The sequence below is a fragment of the Lacerta agilis genome, chromosome 2 (genome assembly GCF_009819535.1).
Source record: "Lacerta agilis isolate rLacAgi1 chromosome 2, rLacAgi1.pri, whole genome shotgun sequence".
Lineage (NCBI taxonomy): Eukaryota > Metazoa > Chordata > Lepidosauria > Squamata > Lacertidae > Lacerta > Lacerta agilis.
Window position 1 is genome coordinate 77,614,612 of NC_046313.1, and position 21,044 is coordinate 77,635,655.

General features: G+C 39.8%; 1 protein-coding gene across 26 annotated transcripts in view; it reads left to right on the plus strand.

Annotated features, from left to right (window-relative positions):
* Positions 1 to 21,044, plus strand: part of CACNA1D (calcium voltage-gated channel subunit alpha1 D) — a 184,382-nt gene that overhangs the window by 73,746 nt on the left and 89,592 nt on the right. For 17 of the 26 annotated variants that reach the window (XM_033140913.1, XM_033140914.1, XM_033140916.1 and 14 more), the window contains exons 7-8: positions 4,332 to 4,435; positions 15,459 to 15,628. In XM_033140913.1, coding sequence (XP_032996804.1) covers positions 4,332 to 4,435; positions 15,459 to 15,628 — 274 coding nt within the window. Of the gene's footprint in view, positions 1 to 4,331; positions 4,436 to 5,024; positions 5,129 to 15,458; positions 15,629 to 21,044 lie in introns of all 26 variants that reach the window. The other 9 variants (XM_033140918.1, XM_033140912.1, XM_033140922.1 and 6 more) reach the window with 2 other exon arrangements.

Here is a 21,044-nt window from a genome sequence, read left to right on the forward strand (position 1 = left end):
TTTAATCATTGGCTAGCTGGCTGCAATAAATTGTGGGCTCCCAGAGTTCAATAGGTAACTGGGTAACCTGATCTGGGTAAAACAGCCCATCATTATGCATTTATGGCATATTTAAAAAACAGTCTCACTTAATTCCTTAAAGTTTCCTATAAATGACTTATAAAACTTAAAGTAATACGTGTGTGGCAGTTAAAATAGCATATAAGCACAGCAGATGCCATTATAAAACTGAGGTTGCATAATTGATTGGGAGTATAAAAAGTCAATGTGATTAATTTGGGGATCGTCTGGATGCAAAATCTAGTGGTTGCACGATAGCTGATTGATGTGCTTTTATTTGTGCATGATAGACATTGTGTTTGCCAAGTTAGGAATGGCTTCTGCTTTCACTCTGCAAAATTGAAACTTTCCACAAATTTGCAATAAAGTGTATACAATAAAGTGCAATAAAGTGTAGAACTAGATGTTAAAATGCTCTTTGATTTTTTTCTCCACCTCTTCCTAGAAATGTGGAATATATGTGTGATGTGACATTTTTTGTATGGTGCAGCCCTGTCCCAGCTGCATATTGTGTTAACTCCATAGTTTTATGCCAAGGGCAGCTTCCCTTCCAAACAGCAGCACCATACGGAATTTTTTGTTAGAACTATGGAAAGAGAAGAAAATTGCTTTAGAAAACCCTCCATGTGTACCACAGACCCAGTCCTGATTCTGCCTCCCCTCCAGCTGCTGTTAGAAGTGAAAAAAGCAAACACACAGTGTATGGATATATTGCCCAGGACCGGTATATCGTTGAAGCATGATACAGTGGTGCCTTGCAAGACGAAATTAATTCGTTCCGCGAGTCATTTCGTATTGCGAACAATTCGTCTTGCGAAGCACGGTTTCCCATAGGAATGCACTGAAAGTTAATTCCCATAGGAATGCATTGAAATTTTCGTCTTGCGAAGCACAACCATAGAAAAATTCGTCTTGCGAGTCACCTAAAAAATTGCAAAACCCTTTCGTCTAGCGAGTTTTTCGTTGCACGAGGCATTCGTCTTGCGAGGTTCCACTGTACAGCTTGATCCTCCCTCTGTTCCAACAAGACCTATGTCCCTCTGGCCTGAGCAATCTGGAGGGACATGGGACTTGCTCAGGCAGCAGGGTAGAGGGAGAGTCTTCTTGTCCCCTCTGGCACATGTGCGCACTGGTGGGATGTGGGGTTTGCTCAGCCAGGGGGCGAGAAGGCTCAAAGAAGCACTCCTGCCCCCAGCTGAGCCTGAGAAATAATGTGGGCCCTAAAAATATGCACCCCAAGTTTCAGAAGTTTGGTTAAAGAGACTTGTGTTCAGGATTCACTGAAAGCTGTATAATAAAGGTGCTAGATGCACCTCTGTGGAGAGGGAGTTACGTAACTTAGGAGTGCCCTTTCCCAGGGCACCACAACACCCCATGATTCTGAGGGTGGTGGAACAACGAAGACGGCCACCTCTGCTGAGCTTAGCACCTCCGATGGTCTGCAGAGAAGGAGGTGGTCTTTCAGATATGGGGGCCTGATTTGTTTAGGGCTTTAAACACTAAAGTGAGCACCCTTAATTGGGCACAGAAACGAACTGGAAACCAATGCTGTTGGAGGTAGGGATTAGGGAACACGCAGTGTGACAGCATATTTTTTATATTCCGTGTTACTAGGAAGAGGGCCGAAAGAGACACAGAATGGTGGTAGCACTATGATTCTTGTAACATCTACTTCCTTGTTGCACTTGGCATATGCTGTGGACAAGAGGGAGCTTGTGGTCTGGTTGTGTTCTGAAGCCCAAAGAGCATAGGGAAGAAGTTGGGCCAGTTTTGCTGGCTGGCAAGCTGTTATATTTGAAAGGCATTGCCTTTTAAATCAGCTTGATATCTGAGCCCCTGAGATCTCAGAGCAGAGTCTTTGAAACCAGCAAGGATTTCAGAAACTGCCTGTTATCCTCCAAAGAGTGTGGAGTTGACCAGAAGGCTTTGAAGTCTCTGTTCTAGGGTCAGCTGACCTACTGTGCAGATATCAAAGCTTGCTGGAACAGCTCGCACTCTTTCAGAAAACCCTGATTTCCAAGGCTATTCTTGATCCTGATAAAAATACCAGCAACTTAAATGCCAATTAAAATGTTACAAAACCAAGTGAGAAAGGTATAATTTCTGCCCATGCAAGAGCTGTAAAAGAGGCTGAGGTGGAAAGATACTTAATCTGGCATTTAGTAAAATACTGATAATTCCTAGGAAGCTAAGAGGCAGTCAGAAATGTTCAGTGGTTGTCCTCTGTCTGAAGCAGTTGCTCTCAAATACAAATGTCTTTGTAGTGTTGGAAATGAACTTTTAAAATCCAGTTTACAAATAATGCACAAAAGAAGAAGAAGAAGAATATTAGTTGAATAAAGGGTGGCAAACAGTTGTGTGACTGAAGCACTTTCTTCTAGACCTGGGACTATAAATGGAATTGGAATGGCAAATATATCCTTTCTGCCTTCAGTCCTTTAACATCAGAATGTGGATTATGACTCTCTACACATTTACCATGAATATGAAAAACTGACCTTTTTACTAGTTAAAAAAAAAATACCAAAGATGGGCACAGACAGAACGCCCCCTTTTTTAAAAACAGCTATTAATAATTATGAAGATTTCTCATGGCAACGCAGTAGGTTTCTAGACACTTAATAAAAATACAAAGAATAGCTGTCATTTATAGTGAAACATAAAATTTATAAAATATTGACAAAATTGTGCTAGAATGGAGAAGTGTGTCAGCTGTGATGTTATGAGCAGCTGTACCCGTTGCCCATTGAGACTGGTAGAACGGAAGGCAGGGAGACAAGCAATAGGTGGAGCCAGAGCTGGTGACTGTCAGAGCCAAGTAATTATATTATTGATCCTCTTTTCCTGCTAGTTCTAAAAGGGTGACACTAAGTATAAGGAGCAGCATTCTGATACCCCTGTGCAGTTGGAAGTTAGAAGGCAGGTGGTGACTGGCTGATGGAAAACTGAGGTTGATTATAACCTCCATTGGTTATAAGCAGGCACCCCCAAACTCGGCCCTACAGATGTTTTGGGACTACAACTCCCATCACCCCTAGCTAACAGGACCAATGGTCAGGGATGGTGGGAATTGTAGTCCCAAAACATCTTGGAGGGCTGAGTTTGGGGGTGCCTGGTTATAAGCATTCTTCTGCAGATGACTAGTACAGGCGTGTTCCATGCAAAACTCCTAATAGCAGAATGCATTCTGGGTGATGGAAGGACCACATATTATTAGAACCAAAATATCATGCCAAAGCCATGACATAGGATCTTCTACAGTAAAACTACAATTATATACCCATTTACCTGGGAGTAAGCCCCATTAAATTCAATGGAACTTGCTTCTCAGTGGACTTGTATATGTTTGTAAATGATTGATAATGATGTATTTTATTGTACCACAAAATGATAATCTGAAAAGTCCTGTAGTAGTACACTCACCATTAAATACACTGGGTGGTATTCAGTGAGCTCATTGCGCTCGTGCAACCAAATTTCTCCTCCCTCTCCTATTATTATTATTATTATTATTATTATTATTATTATTATTATTAATTAATTAATTAAAATGCCACCCTTCTGACTGGGTTGCCCTAGCCACTCTGGGTGGCTTCTAACCTATATAAAAACATAATTAAACATTACACATTAAAAGGCTTCCCTATACATCTGTTCTTGCGGTTTCTCCAACTGCCCAGAGCAGCTTTGAGAAGGGTACTGGGTATGCACAGGCAAGGTGTGAGAGGGAAGTTCCTTGCACAAGCAGAAATCGTTGCGCTAACAGAACAAGTGCATTGGATATCAGCCATTTGCTTTATATTTTTGTGTCTGGATTTCAGCTTCTAAATTCCTCGATTTATATGCATAGAAAACTGAAACTTTAAACTTAATTCAGATTTATATATCAAACCCGAGCCTCTTTTCCATAAAAACCCAACCCTGTGCTTTACTGTACCCTTTACTGCCTTGCTTGAGCCACAGTTGAGCCAAAGTCTCTCTTTGTTATCATTTAGTAGCTTCTTTCCACATATTGCCTCCTATGTCTTCTAAATGGGATTTAAAACCTTTGCTGTATAGTTATGCTGAGTTCTAACTCTCTTGTTTTACAGTTTTTTTATTATGCTTTTGAAATGGTGATGAAACATGGCTCATATTTTGCTTTTCTTTCTCTGATGATTGTGAGCAAGGGGTTGCATTTCTGTCTCTTATCTGTGTTTCTTCCTCACCAACTGTTCGCTATTACAAAATTAAATTAAACTGTTTCTATAAGGTCATCTTGTTTCTTACAGATGAATGATGCTATGGGATTTGAATTGCCATGGGTGTATTTTGTCAGTCTCGTCATCTTTGGGTCTTTTTTCGTTCTAAATCTTGTTCTTGGTGTATTGAGCGGGTAAGCATACACCTTTTTCGTCCTAGAAGCAGAGTCCTGTATTCGGTTGCCATGAACACATAGGTATATTATGAGAACATCAAAATAATTGGGGATGATTTTAAAAATGAAACACTGGGATATTTCATTTTAGAACAGCATGTATACTTCAGAGGCCATGCAGCATACAATAGCAAGGGCAATTTTCCGAAAAAATAATAGGCATATGTAAAAACGTAAAGAGATCATAATAGACCTGTACTTAGTAATTAAATAATTAACTAACCGCTACCTTAAATTCCAATACAAAAAAATTCCAAACCGTTAAACAAATTATCAACCCCCCGTAGGGCTATGGTTAAATGTAATTAGATATTTTAAAGCTCCTAAATGATCTACTACACATTTTCTTCACCCCAAAAGTAGCTTAGAAGTCTTTCTATGGTACTGCCAATATTGGGCATCGTGGTGAACTGCAGTGTAAGTAAGGGATGGAGCTGTGAGAGGAATATTGCTGGTACACTGAATACCTATGTGATCTGTCAATCGCAGGGGGACTCTGCTGTGTAGTGAATAGCTGAATCATAACATGTTTCCTTACATTTTACAGGTAAATGATGCAATAGGATGTGAATGGCCATGGATCTATTTTGTTAGTCTTATCATTCTTGGCTCATTTTTCGTACTTAACCTGGTTCTTGGTGTACTTAGTGGGTAAGCAGTTAGATTAACCTTGTATATTCCACCGCAGTGTGTGAAATGGCCTATGCATTTGCTCAAGCTTCACAGTGATGGCTTTTCTGCATGTCATTTTACCAGTGTTTGCTTTTCTGAATGTCTGAACTTTTGTGTTTCTGCCTGTCTATGACACCCTGTGTTTGCAGTGGTTCCCAACACCCCCCATCACTGAAGAGTAACTAAATGAAGTACTAACTTCCTTAAAGACATCATTTTGCACACAATGAGTGAAAGATGACACCTGTGTAAGCATACATATTTTAAAATATTGATAAAGGCTGTTGTCATTTCTGAAAGCCTAGTTTCAGCATTTGGAAAGCTTATCTAAACAAACATAAATTATCTTTTGTGTAACTACCAGCAGGATATGCCTGTTTGCAGGTGCTTCACATTTTCTGCTTCTATTGACATTGGTTGTATGTTTTTTTTTACCAATCCTTTGATGTCTCCTGTATATTGGTGGAGATGTCTTACCTAAAGCTATTGAATATCCAGGACATTGTGCATGCAGCTGGCTCTCATCATTGGCTGTGGAGGTCCCAAGTAGTGCAAACATTGCTATAGCTGTCAAAAGGGAAAGCTTGTCAACCTATTGCCATATGTTTTTGAAGCTCCTTACCTGTATTGTAAGAAGAGCATGGCAGGATGGCACCAATTATGGTGTCTGCATAATTGTGTAAAGGGAGATGTAACTAAGTGGGCACAGTGTAGCCCACAGCACTTCCCCTATTTCAGCTTCAGTTCTCCAAGCCACTATGGGCAACAACATTGGCAGAAGAATAGGCCTGTCTGACTGTCTGAAAATGATTAATACCCAAACAGATAGCCACAGTTCAAACTTCTGGCATTAAACAGAATGTGATTACTAGTCAAACGGCAAATAGTAAGCAAATAGGCTTGTGGCATACACATGTAGGGCTTGTGTGACATCACTGTCTGCATCCATAACATATCATACCAATGCAGGCTTTCAAATCAGAACCTGAAATTCAAATTGCGTTGTTTAATAATTTTATTCACTCTTGTCAGCAGTCCTTCAGGTGGAAGGGGGCTTGTTCATGCATTCTGCCTTGGTTAAGCCCTTTTTGGGGCATTTGGAACTTAAACAGGAGGTCTTTCCTCCAATTTCTCTGCACATACTGGCTGTACTTCAGGTTTTTCCAAATTGAGCAGGAAGGTTTGAAGGGAAAATAGAAGTATGTTCATCCAGAGGTGATTAGAATCTTCCTTCAGACCAGGCTTCCTCAAACTCCACCCTCCAGATGTTTTGAGACTACAATTCCCATCATCCCTGACCACTGGTCCTGCTAGCTAGGGATCATGGGAGTTGTAGGCCAAAGACATCCGGAGGGCCAAGTTTGAGGAAGCGTGCTTCAGACCATCTGAAGTGGGACCAGCACACACGGAAATATTGGAGGTGAGGCTTACATGCACAATCTTGTCCCTTTCCTCGTTGAGCCCACGAGCATTCACCCCAAACACCTGAAGAAGGCTTTATTGAAACTGGAAGATACAGCAATAGGCAGTAAGTTAGAGTTCATAGTCATCTATTTTCCAGCAATTATCAGAAATTTTATTGATTCATGCACTTAAAACTGGGCAGCATTTTCCTAAACTTGTGTTGACCTCATTAACTGCATTAATCTGTGCAATGCAACTGTGTTACACAATTATACACATATTTTCCACAGAAAAATAAGGAAGTGTAGACAACAGAATGTTTTTGGAGTCCTATTCAGGGTGTAGTTAACTCAGTGGTAAATAACCTTTTCAGCTGAGTACTGTAGTAGAAATATAAATATAACAAGGCTAGCAAGTCTTCTGGTGTCACCCATCCTCCTATTGTGTACGCAGATGATTGAATGACAATGTTACAGCAAAAATGTTTTTAAGAAGATACTGAAAAGTGCCCTCCTTTGATTATATATATTTAATGTAAAATATAGATTTTACTGTGAGCTTAGCAATTTTGAATAAATACAGAATCTATATTTACAAACAGAAATAAAGAAAGAAGAAAATGATTTGTTACACAGTAGCTGCCTTATACAAAATCAGACCAGTGATCTACCTAAACCCTGTGCTATTAGCCTGGCTAGTCTAGGGCTAAGTGTATTCCAGACTTGCAATTGTGAGGAACTGTGATATTTTATCAAATGCTTCTCTCCTAGTGTAACAGTATATACTTAAGCCTACAATACTGTAGCCTGTTGCCTCAAAGTAAGCCCCATTTGGTTCAGTGGGACTTACTTTTTGAGAGAGATTGTGTAGGATTGCACAGTAAATGAGCAGTCACAATGGTTTCAACGTATTAGTTAATTTCAGTGGGATTTAACTTATTGGATTTGTAGCAGGTTAGGCTAAGGAATAGTGACTTACCTAGGGCTACTAGTGCGCTTCATGAATTTGAACCTATTTCAAGACCAATATTTCCAAGGCCACCATACTCTCCCATTCGTAGAGCTACTCACAGAACACAACCTAAGTCTGCAAATATGACTGCACTTCCCCAGTAATTCAAGTGAGTTATATGCACTAGCTAACCATGCACAAGTCTTTGCATGTCCTAACTCACCTAAGAAGAGAACATGAGGCTTAACAAAATATTTTTAAAATGGCTTCAAAGGATATGGAGTAAAGCAAGCTGTGACTCTTGTAAAATATTAAAGGAGATTTATTAGCTTTCCTGCTCTGAGCTAGTAGATACTATAGGTCTTCCACAATAAAAAAGTGAAGTTCTAGACAAAAGTAATAGTTAGATATAATTAGAGCATAAATAGAAAAGACCCCCGGAAATTTCTTGGGCAAGCCCAGTTGAAATGAATGCAAACTGTGCTACATGTAGTTGCCTATTTTGTGTTCTCCTTGTTCAGCTGGGCTTGGTCAAGAGAAGTTGGTTGTTGCCAAAACTGATACCATTTTGTTCTTAGTTTAGAAAATAAAATAAAATATTGAGTAATTATGATAAATGTTCAAAATGTAGGGCAGCTAGTCATAATGTATTTCACTGCTTTACCAGTCTGTTGGAATTAGAATAGTTCCAGTTTAACGATAACAGTCCCCACCACATCTGTAATTTTCACCATAAAGTGAAATCTAACCTAGTGTGGGTGACTGCACCACCCCTACAACGGGGCCTCATCTTCCTTTTCTGACTCCTGCTGCCCTCAGCCAAATTTTGTGTGAGAGAGGCTGGAGGGTGGAGAAGATAAATTGGAAATTATACAAGCAAAATTCCATTTCTCAGACATTATTGGATATCACCTATTAATTTTTGGACCGTAGGTGCCAGAAAGTAGAATATTGCCTTATTATTTTGCTTGAAGAATGCATAGAAGGCTTCAGGCAAACCTAGGCTCTGAATATATAAAGGGCATCTCTCAAGCTGATGAGAAAAACACTATCACTCTGCTAGCATAGATACAAGGATAAGGCTTTCTATATGCCTGTGGTAATACACATAACCCTCACCACCCGAAGTAATTACTGCAACAGATTCTCTCCAAGGTAAATGATGCAAGTGTGTTGTAAAATATGCCTCCTGCATCTCTGTATTAATTGGAAAAATATTAAAGTCACCCAAGTTTTGGAGACATAATAGGTTTTGTTTTGTTTGTTTTGTTTGTTTGTTTCTTTTTAAGGGAATGACTTATAGGAAAGATTTCCCTGGGACATCCATGTAGGTAGTCACATATACTTTTAACTCTGCTCATAAAATCAGTCATATTGTCATATATAATGTGATTAATAAACACATATGTCTGCATAGATGCACATTTATAAAACATGACCAGACTTCCACAATGCAAAATGATGATGATAATTTAAAAAGTAAAAGCTCTCCCAAAATAATCCCTGTGCCTTAAAAACATGGCTGTATTTAGTTCTCTGGATTTTAGGAACTAAAATCTGGAATCTGTGCTGAAGATGTTTCCATATGATATGACTATTTCCTGTGTTGTTGATTTATGCTCAGCATTTTGAAAAGTGTCCAATGTTTTTGATCTTTGTATTTCGTGTGTTGTGTTTGTGAACCGCATGACTGACGTGTTTATAGAATGATGTACATGTAGGTAAGATATAATTTGAGAGACCTTTTGTTTTACATCTAGCCTTCTTTAAAGGTGAGTATGTGAGAATGAAATGTTGAAATTGTTTTTAAAAGAATAATAATAATAAAACACAAGATTTTAAAGTGGAGGTCATTTTTAAAATATAATTTTCATGTAATTTTAAGATAAGATAGACTGCAAGAATAGGGAAATGCCCTTAGTAAATACTATTTTAAATTAAGGAGTCTGTTGACAGCAAAGGATATATTCCAAGCATTTTGAAGGGCACAAATGTTAGATGGCTATCATTCATGTAATTCATTTTGTCAACAGCCATGCATTTCTTTTCTCATTATCACATACTGGTTCTAAGCACAATTTTAATGACTTGGAGAACTCTCGTTTTGGAGTAGACAAATTTGTTAGGATATTGTATGTATGGACCTATGCCATTTGAAAGTAATGTTTTATTTCTGTTGAAGGCCCCCCCCCCCCGGTCATATTTGAGATGAAAATGTTGTTGAGTCAACTCAGATTTGTCTGTAGTTCCTTCCATAGTATGCTTGATATTTTACCCACACTGATTTCAATTTATTTCTGCATTCCAGGTGCATAAGTTCAGTTATAAAACTGAATCTATCAATGAAACATTACTTTATGCCTGCAAGCCTCAGTTTGAGGCACATTTATAGGGGCACATTCCAGACTTAGTCCCTTGAATAAAGATTGGTGCAAAGGATAGTCATACACCTATGTATAGCACTCCTATTTTTAGTGCTATACTATTATTATTAGGACATTTCCTTCTCTCTATTATTTATATAACATTTAAACAACTGTGCAGGGTGCTTTAGATTCCTAATCTCATTTATTCTAAAAAAAAACCGTGAGGCAGTGTTCTGAGTTTACAAAGTCAAGGCCACCCAGTAAGTCAACAGCTAGGATGGGATGTGAACATTTTTGCTCAAAATTTAACACTCAGCTGAGCATAAAGCACTGATGCAGCTATCACAAGGAAAGGAAAACAACCTGGAGTGAGCTATGAATGTAAAATGGGGTCTCTTACTAAGCACTAAGTGCACAGAGTCTTGTAGTATGCGTATATTTTTGTTTATTCCTTTGGTAAATTGATTTATATTATTGGTTAAAAACCAAATGGCTAAACAGTTCTAATTAGCTGACACACTGCAAGGCTGTAAAAACAGTTTAATTACAAGAATCTAAACTGAAAGCTGCTTCAGAGCACTCTCTCTGGAGTGGAGAGGCATGTTTTCTTTTCTCCCTCTTATAATAATTGAACCACAGAGCCTAGGGCTTTCACAGAGCCTAGGGCTTGCTGATCAGAAGGTTGGTGGTTTGAATCCCCGCAACGGGGTGAGCTCCTGTTGCTCGGTCCCTGCTCCTGCCAACCCAGCAGTTTGAAAGCATGTCAAAATGCAAGTAGATAAATAGGTACCGCTCCGGCGGGAAGGTAAATGGAGTTTCCGTGCACTGCTCTGGTTTGCCAGAAGCGGCTTAGTCATGCTGGCCACATGGCCTGGAAGCTTATTTGCTGGCTCCCTCAGTCAGTAAAGCAAGATGAGCACCGCAACCCCAGAGTCGTCCGCGACTGGACCTAATAGTCAGGGTTCCCTTTACCTTTACCTTTACACCGCCAATTAATTGATGATGTTCACTACCAAACAGATAGCTGATAGCTTCAAAAAGCTGTGAGGAGACAACAAATTAATGGCTATTGTCATGATAACAAAATATCCAGCCTCCACATGAAGAAGTGACATACTTCTACTAGTGTGCAAGGAACAAGAATCGGCACTGTTGTGCCTGATTTGGGATAATCCCAGGAATGTTTGGTTGGCAACCTTTTGATCTGTTCAGCAAGACAATTCCTACACCTTTTGTTTGCTGAGGTCATCTGGTCAAAGCATTAGCAAGCAGTTCAGGGATTTTGCCTTAGTAATGTGGAAGTAGCATTTCTGAATTGAATTAATATATTTTTATGCAGAAATAATCTTTAAATACTTAGAATGTATTACCAGCATATCTGCTGAAACTATTTTATTGTTAAACAAAGAAAACTGGAACTTGTAAAAACAATTCCTTATTTACAAGTGGAACAGCTCTTAATGATGCATGATAATCTGTTTCTCAAGAATAGTTCTAACCACTAAAAGATGCTTTATACTGAAGACAGATTCTGCTGAAGGCATTTCTATTTCTCTGGGTAGCCATGGGAACAAAATAAGATCTTTCCAAACACACTTTAATAAATATCTGTAAGTTCTATTTACTTCCTTGCTTGAGGACAGCAAGGAGTATATATTGACATGTCCCCATATGCATCCTTCTCTAGGCACTGTGGGTTAAAGTAATGTTTTTATTCATTTAGCATACATTTCCTGATACTTCTTGCATTCTAGCACAGCAATCATGCTGTTTTTTCAATGGATCCGTGTAATGAAAAAGAATTTTGTTTATTCTATATGCCAATATGCATACACATACCTAAGAACACTTGTCTACATGGCACTTTGAGGATTAATGGGGAAAGGCATTTAAATAATGATGCACAAAATAGAAGATGGCAATGAACTGTCAGCTGCAGTTTTCTTGTAAAGGAAAATGAACAAGCCTTGACAGTATTCCTTTTCTCAGCAGAGTCAAGGATTAATAGCAAAAAAAAAAGCAAAACGAGAGGATGAAAGTGTCCTTTTCTCACATATATCAGTGAAGCAAGAATTAAAAATAAAAGCAATAGCATTCCTATTTAAAATGAAGTGTGCTAAAAACCTTGATGTGTGTGACCCAACTTTTGTAGCCCATGTTTCAATCACGTTTTGAACTGTGATCCAACCCATTGTTTGATGAGGCATATATTCCCAATAGGGCTGGGCGGTATTTCTGTACATTGTCTGAAACTGGTTTAAAGTTCAGATCGTGATAGCGGTTTCAGAATTTTTGAGCATTTTTGAACACTTCCCTTAGCGCCAGGTGTGTTCTGCAAGCCAGATCGGCAAGGGGGCTTGCTCAGCTGTAGGGCTGGGCGATGTATCTCAGCTGCTTCTTCCTCCCCACCTTATTTCATCCTTAAGGAGGAAGTAGGAAATAAGATGCAGAGGAAGAATCAGTCAAGAGACATTTCAGACATCATCAGTATATCATAATATTTAGCTGGCAATATATCACAATGTTGAAAACAAAATATCACCCAGCCCTATTCCTTGAATAAGAAAGAAAGCACATTTCATTGTCTCACACTGGTTCAAATGTAACCTGTGTAGTTGCAAAATGAATGAGGTTCAACATGGAATTAAACATATGTACATCATTTTATTTGAATGCTGCCTTTCTATAGTTAAAACTATGCTCAAGGCAGCTTACAACATGAAAAAATGTAATTACAAACATAACAAAAGAAAGTGATCATAAACAATAAATTAAACATAAAAAGTACACAACCAAATAGAATAAAGATACACAATATTAATATCAATAGCAGCAACAATGCCCCCCATTTGTTCACATCCAAATATCTAAAAGCTCCCCGTTGGCTTTCAGCTTTTCTCTGAGGGCTATTGGATGTGAAGATGGCATCAGTTATCGAGAGAAGGCACCAACTCCCCTTGCAGAGACCTGAAATATCTCTGCAAAGCCATGTAGGCAGTAGGGATCCCTTTGAGTTTCTGCTGGAGTTGTTCATCAGTTTACACATCTGCCAAGTCATTTCAAGCAACAGACCATCATGAGCCATGACAAAATTGAAGTATTATATTACATTCAGTATTATCTTCACTTTCTGCAATCCTATATAATTAGTGCCAAACTACCGGTAGATGATATGTGAAACACATGGTTTGGGTTTTGCTTATCTTGTTTCTTGTTTCTATTAAATAGCAGCTGCCGGGGGTCCATTTAGGATTGGGATGGCAGTGTTGCAGGGAGGAGGAAGGTTTAACCTTTTCTCCATGCCACAATTCCAATGAAAATCAGCCCTTCAAGGCTGCTGTTGGGCTGCCGTAGGCTGCAGATGCCAATAGTAGCTTCTTTTTCACTCACTTCCACTTCAGGAAGTGATCTTGGTGTAAGTTGAAATGGATTTAAAAAAAACCCCCCACAACCCACCCTTATACACCATTATCCCAATATTAATTGCACTCCCTTCTCCACTGCTGCTATTTTAACATAAGCAAAAACAGACGCGTGAAATGCAGCCATGTGTTTCTTGCATCATCTAGATTGGCCATTAGAAGTCACATTCAGATGTTCTAGTGAAAGTGCAGAGGTGTAATAGTACTGTTGTAGCAGCCATAACTATATAGTCTTTCATGAATCTCTCTCATTTGTACGGATGAGTAGGTTGACTTCAATCTGTGAAGTCTGATATTATTTCGTAGAAGTGGTGAAGGCGTGGTGAGGGTTCTGATGGAACATCTTCTGAGCAAGTTCCACTGAAATGAACGGTACCTGCAACAGAATGTTGTGGTATATCATAATCTCTTAACAGGAATTATTCTAAACAAAATAAAAAATAAAAACATCCCTCCAGTAGCACCTTAGAGACCAACCAAGTTTGTTCTTGGTATGAGCTTTCGTGTGCATGCACACTTCTTCAGATACCTGTAACAGGAATTATTCTGTTTAGGATTCTAGGCAGCCACAATTTTCTCTAGCATATTTCAGCTTTGTGTATTTCTTTTTCAACTGACACTCAAGATTCTGTGTCTCCTGGTAACAGCTGAGCAGTCTGAGTTCTTACTGGGCTGTTTTGGGGGAGTGTGACTGTTGAGTTTAGATGTAATCTTTACAATAAATGCATTATCTAGGTTCTCACATTTATTGTTTAACAGCACAAATCTATGCATGTCTATTCCCATTCAGTTCAGTGGTAGTTCTATGAGTTCAGTGAGACTTACTCCCAGGTAAGGGTATGTAGGAGTACAGCCTAAGGCCGCAATCCAAAGCTCTCTCTCTCCTCTGCAGCAGTGCCACCACCAAATCCAAAATAAGCAGGATGGAAGGTGGAGGGGGGGCAGTGTGATTTGCAGTGAGACTGGGGTGTTAAGATAGCTCCCTCAACCATCTCTTATTCCAAGAGATAATGAAGAGTTTCCAGTTTGGGAACACATGCTGTCATGTACCTTTGACTCATTTAAAGGGACCTAATGCAAGAAATGCACCAGTGGTTTCCATAAGTCATTTTCTTTTGATCAGGAAGCTTCCATTAGGTAATATGAAGCTGTTTTACAGTGACCCAGATCATTGATGCATCCTGCCCAGCACCATCTGGCAATATCAGGCAATGGGTCTCTGCTGTCTTGGGCAGCAGTTTTTCCCGATTCAGTGCCCTGAGATCTAGGGATTGAATCTGCAACCTTCTCCTTGCAAGGCATGTGTTCTGTTACCACTATGGTCATTTCTCCCACTCAGATTAAGGGTTTTTCTTTTTGTTTGAGGGTCTTTGGTTATTTAATCAAGCAAGCTGCACTGCATTGTTTTAGTCCCCCACCCTCCTGAGGACAAATTGCAGCATTGAAGAGCAGACTCGAAACTCTTGTCATTTACATTCTCTCCACTGTCCATCATAGGCTCCCTCTATTCATACTGATGTGAGATAGCTTGGAAATTTCCACATAGGAACCTTAATTCTGTTGGGATATTTTGCGTAAAGGAGATTCGCCCTTGTGTAAGTGACTCATGGGGACAAATCCTGCTTTTAGGTTTGAAATGAACTGCCTTTTCCTCAAATATGTGTTCACACTTACATTTCATTGGTATATGCCATTTCCCCCAGGTGTAATTCCACGAAGCCATTATGCCTTCAAACCTTGGCCCTATTAAGTAGAAGGTGCTATTTAGAATCATCATTTAATTTCTAAAGGAGAAGTACAACATAATATCTTACATATATCAGTAACATTGAGGTTTTAAAGGGTGAGAGGAAAGATCCAACATGATGTCAACTTAGTTATGGTGACCAAATAATTGTAAGCTGTATTATTATTATTATTATTATTATTATTATTATTATTATTATTATTATTATCAGTACATAGGAGCTTAATAAGTGTATAAGGAATGAAGCATGTTATGTGACTCGTATCACTGTTGTGGAAACTGTTCATTTTTCTGTACAGTTTCTTTATTTTGTTTAACTGTGTGAAAAAAGAAATACTGGGGTCTGATTCCCCGCCCCCTCAGAAAGCCTACAGCTTCATAAATCAATATTTCTGTTACATTTTATCTGAACCCAATAGGGAGTTTTCCAAGGAAAGAGAAAAAGCCAAGGCCAGGGGAGATTTTCAGAAGCTGCGTGAAAAGCAGCAGCTTGAAGAGGATCTCAAAGGCTATTTGGATTGGATTACACAAGCAGAAGATATTGACCCTGAGAATGAAGAGGAAGGTGATGGAGAAGGCAAACGGAATAGTATGTCATGTCTTCTCACTTTATTACTGCTAACAAAAGAGTATAGTGTGCTCTTAAAATAGTTTACTGTATGGGAGAGACTGTTGCTCACATAATAGCGTTATACTCAGATGTCCATAATGTAATTCTCCCCTCCCCCACCTGCAGATAACTGTTTCTGTTGTAAATTACTACTTTCTTTACCTTCACTCTAATGTTATTATGCAGCGGCCAGATTACTGCCTGGGGTTGCCTTTGGAACACATATAAACTGCTGCATTGGCTGTTAGTTTGTTTCCGGGCCCAGTTCAAAGGTGCTCATGGTAGTGTTTGCAGCTCCAAATGACTTAGGCCCATATATCAGAGAGAGCTCCTCCTTCCCTACAAAACCCTCCCAGGTGTTATGATCAGCAGCTTAGCAGTTCCACCTCTGTCAGAGGTTTGCAGGTGGTGGCAGCCCAGAAGAGAGCGTCAGTTGTGGTCCACCTGGTTTCTTTGCTGTACAAGTTTCAGCGAATGTTGAATATGCACCTCTTTACCCTGTCATTTGACACATGAGATGTGTGTTTTCAGGATTCACCCAATACCTATGATTGTACTCTGTTTTAACTGTTTCTAATTCTGAATTTTAAATTGTTGTAACCCACCCTAGGACCTGCTGGTGGAAAGCGTGTAATCAATGTAATGATAGCAATAACAACAATAATAGATTGCAACCTCAGTTACATTTTGTGTTCATTCAAGATGTTATGTTAAAAATGTGCATGCACATATCTGTATATGCAGGGTTGGCCTGTACAGAACCTGCATCCTTGAGATCTAGCAATGAGTTGCAAGAGCCATTTCCTGCCCTAAAATGTCAGGCTGCATTTTATGTTACTTTAAATCTTACTGACAAATGTCAGCACTGTAAGATTATTATTGTTTTATTTTGACAAACTGTCAAAATAAATGGGGGTATATTACAGCAAGCAGTAATTTTCTGAAGAGCAATTTTTCTACACCAAAGTGTTAACTATTAGAGGACCAGGCTAGAAATTGCTGACCTGACAGCAAGTTTTGCATAGAATCAAAAATCCTCCTTAACATTTAGGTTTTCTTTACACTGCTTAGATAGAAGAACTGGCTAGCTGGGGAGCCCCTTGGCTTTTTAGTCTTCCTCCTGAAGCCAGAGATAGCTGTAGAACAACCCCCAAATTGCCTATCAACATCTTGTGGATGTAGAGAAAATTGGCCCATCTGGAGATCCATCCCTTGGTGCTTCTAAAAGGGAAATAGCAATTTTAGCCACTTGCTTGGCTAATTTTAGAGTCAAAAGATATCTGTCTCAGGCAGTGATCCTACTATTATCAACCTCTGCAGAGATGCTCTTTGGCCCAGATCAAGCATCCAGTGTCTTTGTGTGTTACTGGTTAATGGTACCTTAAAGCAGCAATCTGTGCCATATCAAGCACATCCTGTAATGGAACAGCTAATCTGTTAACAATATCGCCATGGAATATATTTCAGAGTAGGCTACTCAGAACATTCTGAATATTGCTATGGAAAATCTTTGAGTAACATAAAATTTAACAGGGAAATAATTAAAGTTGCTTAAGATTAGTTGCTGGGCTGCATTATTATTTGTGCTCTGTTTGGCCAAACTGCGAGAGGCAGTGAAGGATAGGCGTGCCTGGCGTGCTCTGGTCCATGGGGTCAGGAAGAGTCGGACACGACTGAACGACTGAACAACAACAAGAAACCTGCCTTTCTCAAAACACTATCTATAGTGCCCTGCCATATCTCTCCTTTTTATTCTCTTGGAAGATTCTGCCACTTAAAATGCCATTGTGTGATACTGTAGTTAGATTACAGAAAATTAATTACTCCCTATCTTATGTGAGAATGACATGCACTTTGTCAACTGATTTCTTAAATGAGTGTAATCAGAGTGATGCTGGTTGGCCTTAGTGATGAGATTTTTTTTGCACTTCTGCTGCAGCAACATAATTTATTTTCATTGCTTTAGAATGTGATGGTGTGGAAACAACCAGTTTTAAAAAACTGACTCTTTTAACTTAGCTTTAAAAAGGTAAAGGGACCCCTGACAGTTAAGTCCAGTCGCGAACGACTCTGGGGCTGAGGGACTCATCTCGCTTTACAGGCCAAGGGAGCCAACGTTTGTCCGCTTCCGCAGACAGTTTTTCCAGGTCCTGTGGCCAGCATGACTAAGCCACTTCTGGCGAAGCCAGAGCAGCGCACAGAAACACCGTTTACCTACTTGCACTTTGACGTGCTTTCGAACTGCTAGGTTGGCAGGAGCAGGGACCAAGCAACTGAAGATCACCCCGTCGCAGGGATTCAAACCGCCAACCTTCTTATCGGCAAGCCCTAGGCTCTGTGGTTTAACCCACAACGCCACCCGTGTCCCTTAGCTTTATGTTACTTCTTGCAAGGTGCTTTATTGTCTTGCTAGTCTTTGGAGTAACTCTGCAAGTCCACTGTTAATTCCCAGTTTTCTTATTCTGGTTCTGAGATAGAGAGAGTTGGATATGATCAGGGCTGTGTCAACCATGGGGAAACTGGTACCTGCATGTGCAGACCAATTCTACACACGCTTACTTGGAAGAAAGTCCCACTGTGTTCAGTGATGCTTTCTCCCCCCCCCCCGATTAATGTTCATAGAATTGTAGCCTTAATATTGCATATAAAAATCCACCCTGCTCTTCTTTGGAATAGACAACACTGATTTATAAGAGTAGAAATACAGTTGGTTTTATAACATATGCTAAAGTAGCTGCCCCCCCCCATTTTTGGTCCCCAGATATTATTGGACAACAACAGTCATCAGTCCTTGGCTATTTTGGCCAATGGTCAGGGAAGATGAGAGTTGTAGTCCTGCAGCATCTGGGGTATCCAAGACTGGGGAGAGCTGCTTGCCAGCCTGGATAGAAAAACCACAAATCTCAGGTATCAGTGCCTTTGATGAATTGTGTGCCTAACATCCACGTGCAATTTATGTTTGTGGGAGTTGACACATTCAATCCAAGCAGGCAAAACAATTAACTTGAGTTGAAAGACAAGCCTGATTTGCAGTTCCGTGAATCAGCCCTTAATCTTTATACTCTACTGTAAAGATACCCTTGTAAAACTATCAGGATGCTAATTACTAATCACTGAATAGAAAGCGGTTTATGATCTGTGCAACTGCCAGCAATGACTCACCTCTGTTCCCTCAGAATCTATTGTGAGCACTCCCCCAGCTTGGCCAAGAATTACTGTAAGGAGTAAATTAATTTAAGCAAGAATGTAGTTACTACGATTATTTCAAAAACTAATCAAAATTCTGCACCAAAGAATTTTGGTGCTTTACCAGACTATTGGTACATCTAGATCATCCAGACTTCCTTTCTAGGCACAGGTCCACACTAAAGTCCCATATCTGATCACTTTTTTCCTCTTGAAAGCTGAATTGCCGTTTGTTCTGATTCAGCTTTAAAGGGGAGGTTTTCATGGGGAAAGCACTGGGGCAAAAAAAAAAAAAAAAAAAGCAGCACTCAGACACAGCGCATTAAAGTGGGGACCTGTGCCTAGAAAGCACAGCAAATGTGGATAAGCCCTGGCAGTTCCTCTCCAGCCTTTCAGATATTAGGCATCCCCATTTTTATCTGGTGAATTGAATACAGAACCTTTTGCACACATGCTTCACAACTCAACTACCGGTACAGCCCTGAAACGTGTTATCAATTACAGAAATTGCATTGGCATATGCGTGCTTTATTTTATATAATTCTGCTTCTGATAGCCAGCTGCCTGGGCGGCTACCCTCCTCCACAAACACACCTTTTGCCTTCTGAGATTTCACCTGGGAGGCTTAAGAGGGAGGAGATGATCGGATGCTCTTAATGAAATCCAGAAGCCTCGCCACTTCAGCCCTCTCAATTTTACACAGTCCTAGATTTAGGCTGCAGTTGCTGATAGCAAAGCCAATATAGTCCTCCTGTGTCATGTAGCATCTCAACTGGCATTGCACTGAATGTGGATTCTTTATTGTCTTTTGCACTGCTGCTGCTGCCACCTGCTGTTTTATTGACGGGGTTGCATGTGTTTAACATGAAGGGGTTACGTTGGCCGATTTATTAGACGACAAGAAGAAAAGCAGATTTAGATGTTGCCGTGGGTCAAACAAACATGGTAAAAATGTGTTCTGTTTTGCAGTGGGGTGTTTCAATCTAGGCAATGAGTTTTGAGTGCTGTTGTTTAAATTCCCAAACACCTGGGAGTAAATATATTCTCCAGGTTGCATGTGGACACACATCTTGCATGGAAGTGATTTGCTGCTTGAATGCCTGCTTCAAAGAGATTGTTGCTGCAGTGCAACAACTGTAAGCTGAAATTTCATTATACTCGTTTAAATTTCCATTGAATGGCTCTCAATCAAGTTAAAGCATATGATCTAGAAAGGCAAATGAGTCAGATATGAGTGCATCACTTTAGTTTCAATGTGATGAAAACCATAAAGTGTTTAAAAGCTCTCAGGTTATGATGGCGCATTGACCAAGAGCAAGCTTTCTCTTATAAACAAGGACACCTGGTAGTTCTGCCAATGGCAAAAATGTATGTTTGCAGTGTTGTGCAGTGCCAGCAGAATGAACTGTTTTCTTTCTTCCAAGTGCATGGATATATTGGAACTTATTTCTTTGCTTTGTGGGACAGTCCAGAGGTTTGGTGGCTTTTCGTGCAAAGAAATTTAAGGACTTTTCTGGATAATGTTTCCTACCTCAGAATTATCCTTCGCTAGGCCCGAACCAGTGTTGGTAGTGATTTAAATGTTGGCGGGGTTGGGCGGAGCATTGAAACATTCCACATGTTCTATTTTTTAAAAGCAAGGGAGACACACGCTTCAACATTAGAAAGGGGGAGACAATCCCTAGAAATTAATCAGGGGCAGAGAGTGGCCTTTTACGTGTTCACCACCTTTCAAGTGGTTAAGTGGTAGAGTGGAGAAATTCTCACTCTGGTGAATTGATAAATAAATAAGATGTGTGATTGCTTAGAATTAGTAGTGATGTTGCAGGAATTATTGAATGGTGCTTGGTGACACTGCCATGCCACACTGAGAAAGGACTGAGAAAGTGTGATAGATAACAGAATTGATACATTGATGGAAGAAGTCTGAATCCTGTGCAACAAATGACTAACAGTTCAATCTAAGGCATGTTTACTCAAAGTAAGTTTCCCATATGATCAGTGGAGCTTACTCCCAGTTAAGTGTGCATCAGATTGCAGCCCAAGATTTATACTGGTGGCTTGGAAAGCCATTAAATTAAACAGAGTAGATCATAATGAGAGTTGTTTGACAACAGCTCAAAAGGATTGTGGACCCCCACTACCCAAGTTTAATGCAACCCCGCTAGCCACATATCTTTGCCTTCATTAGGTTATTTTGCTTGCTACC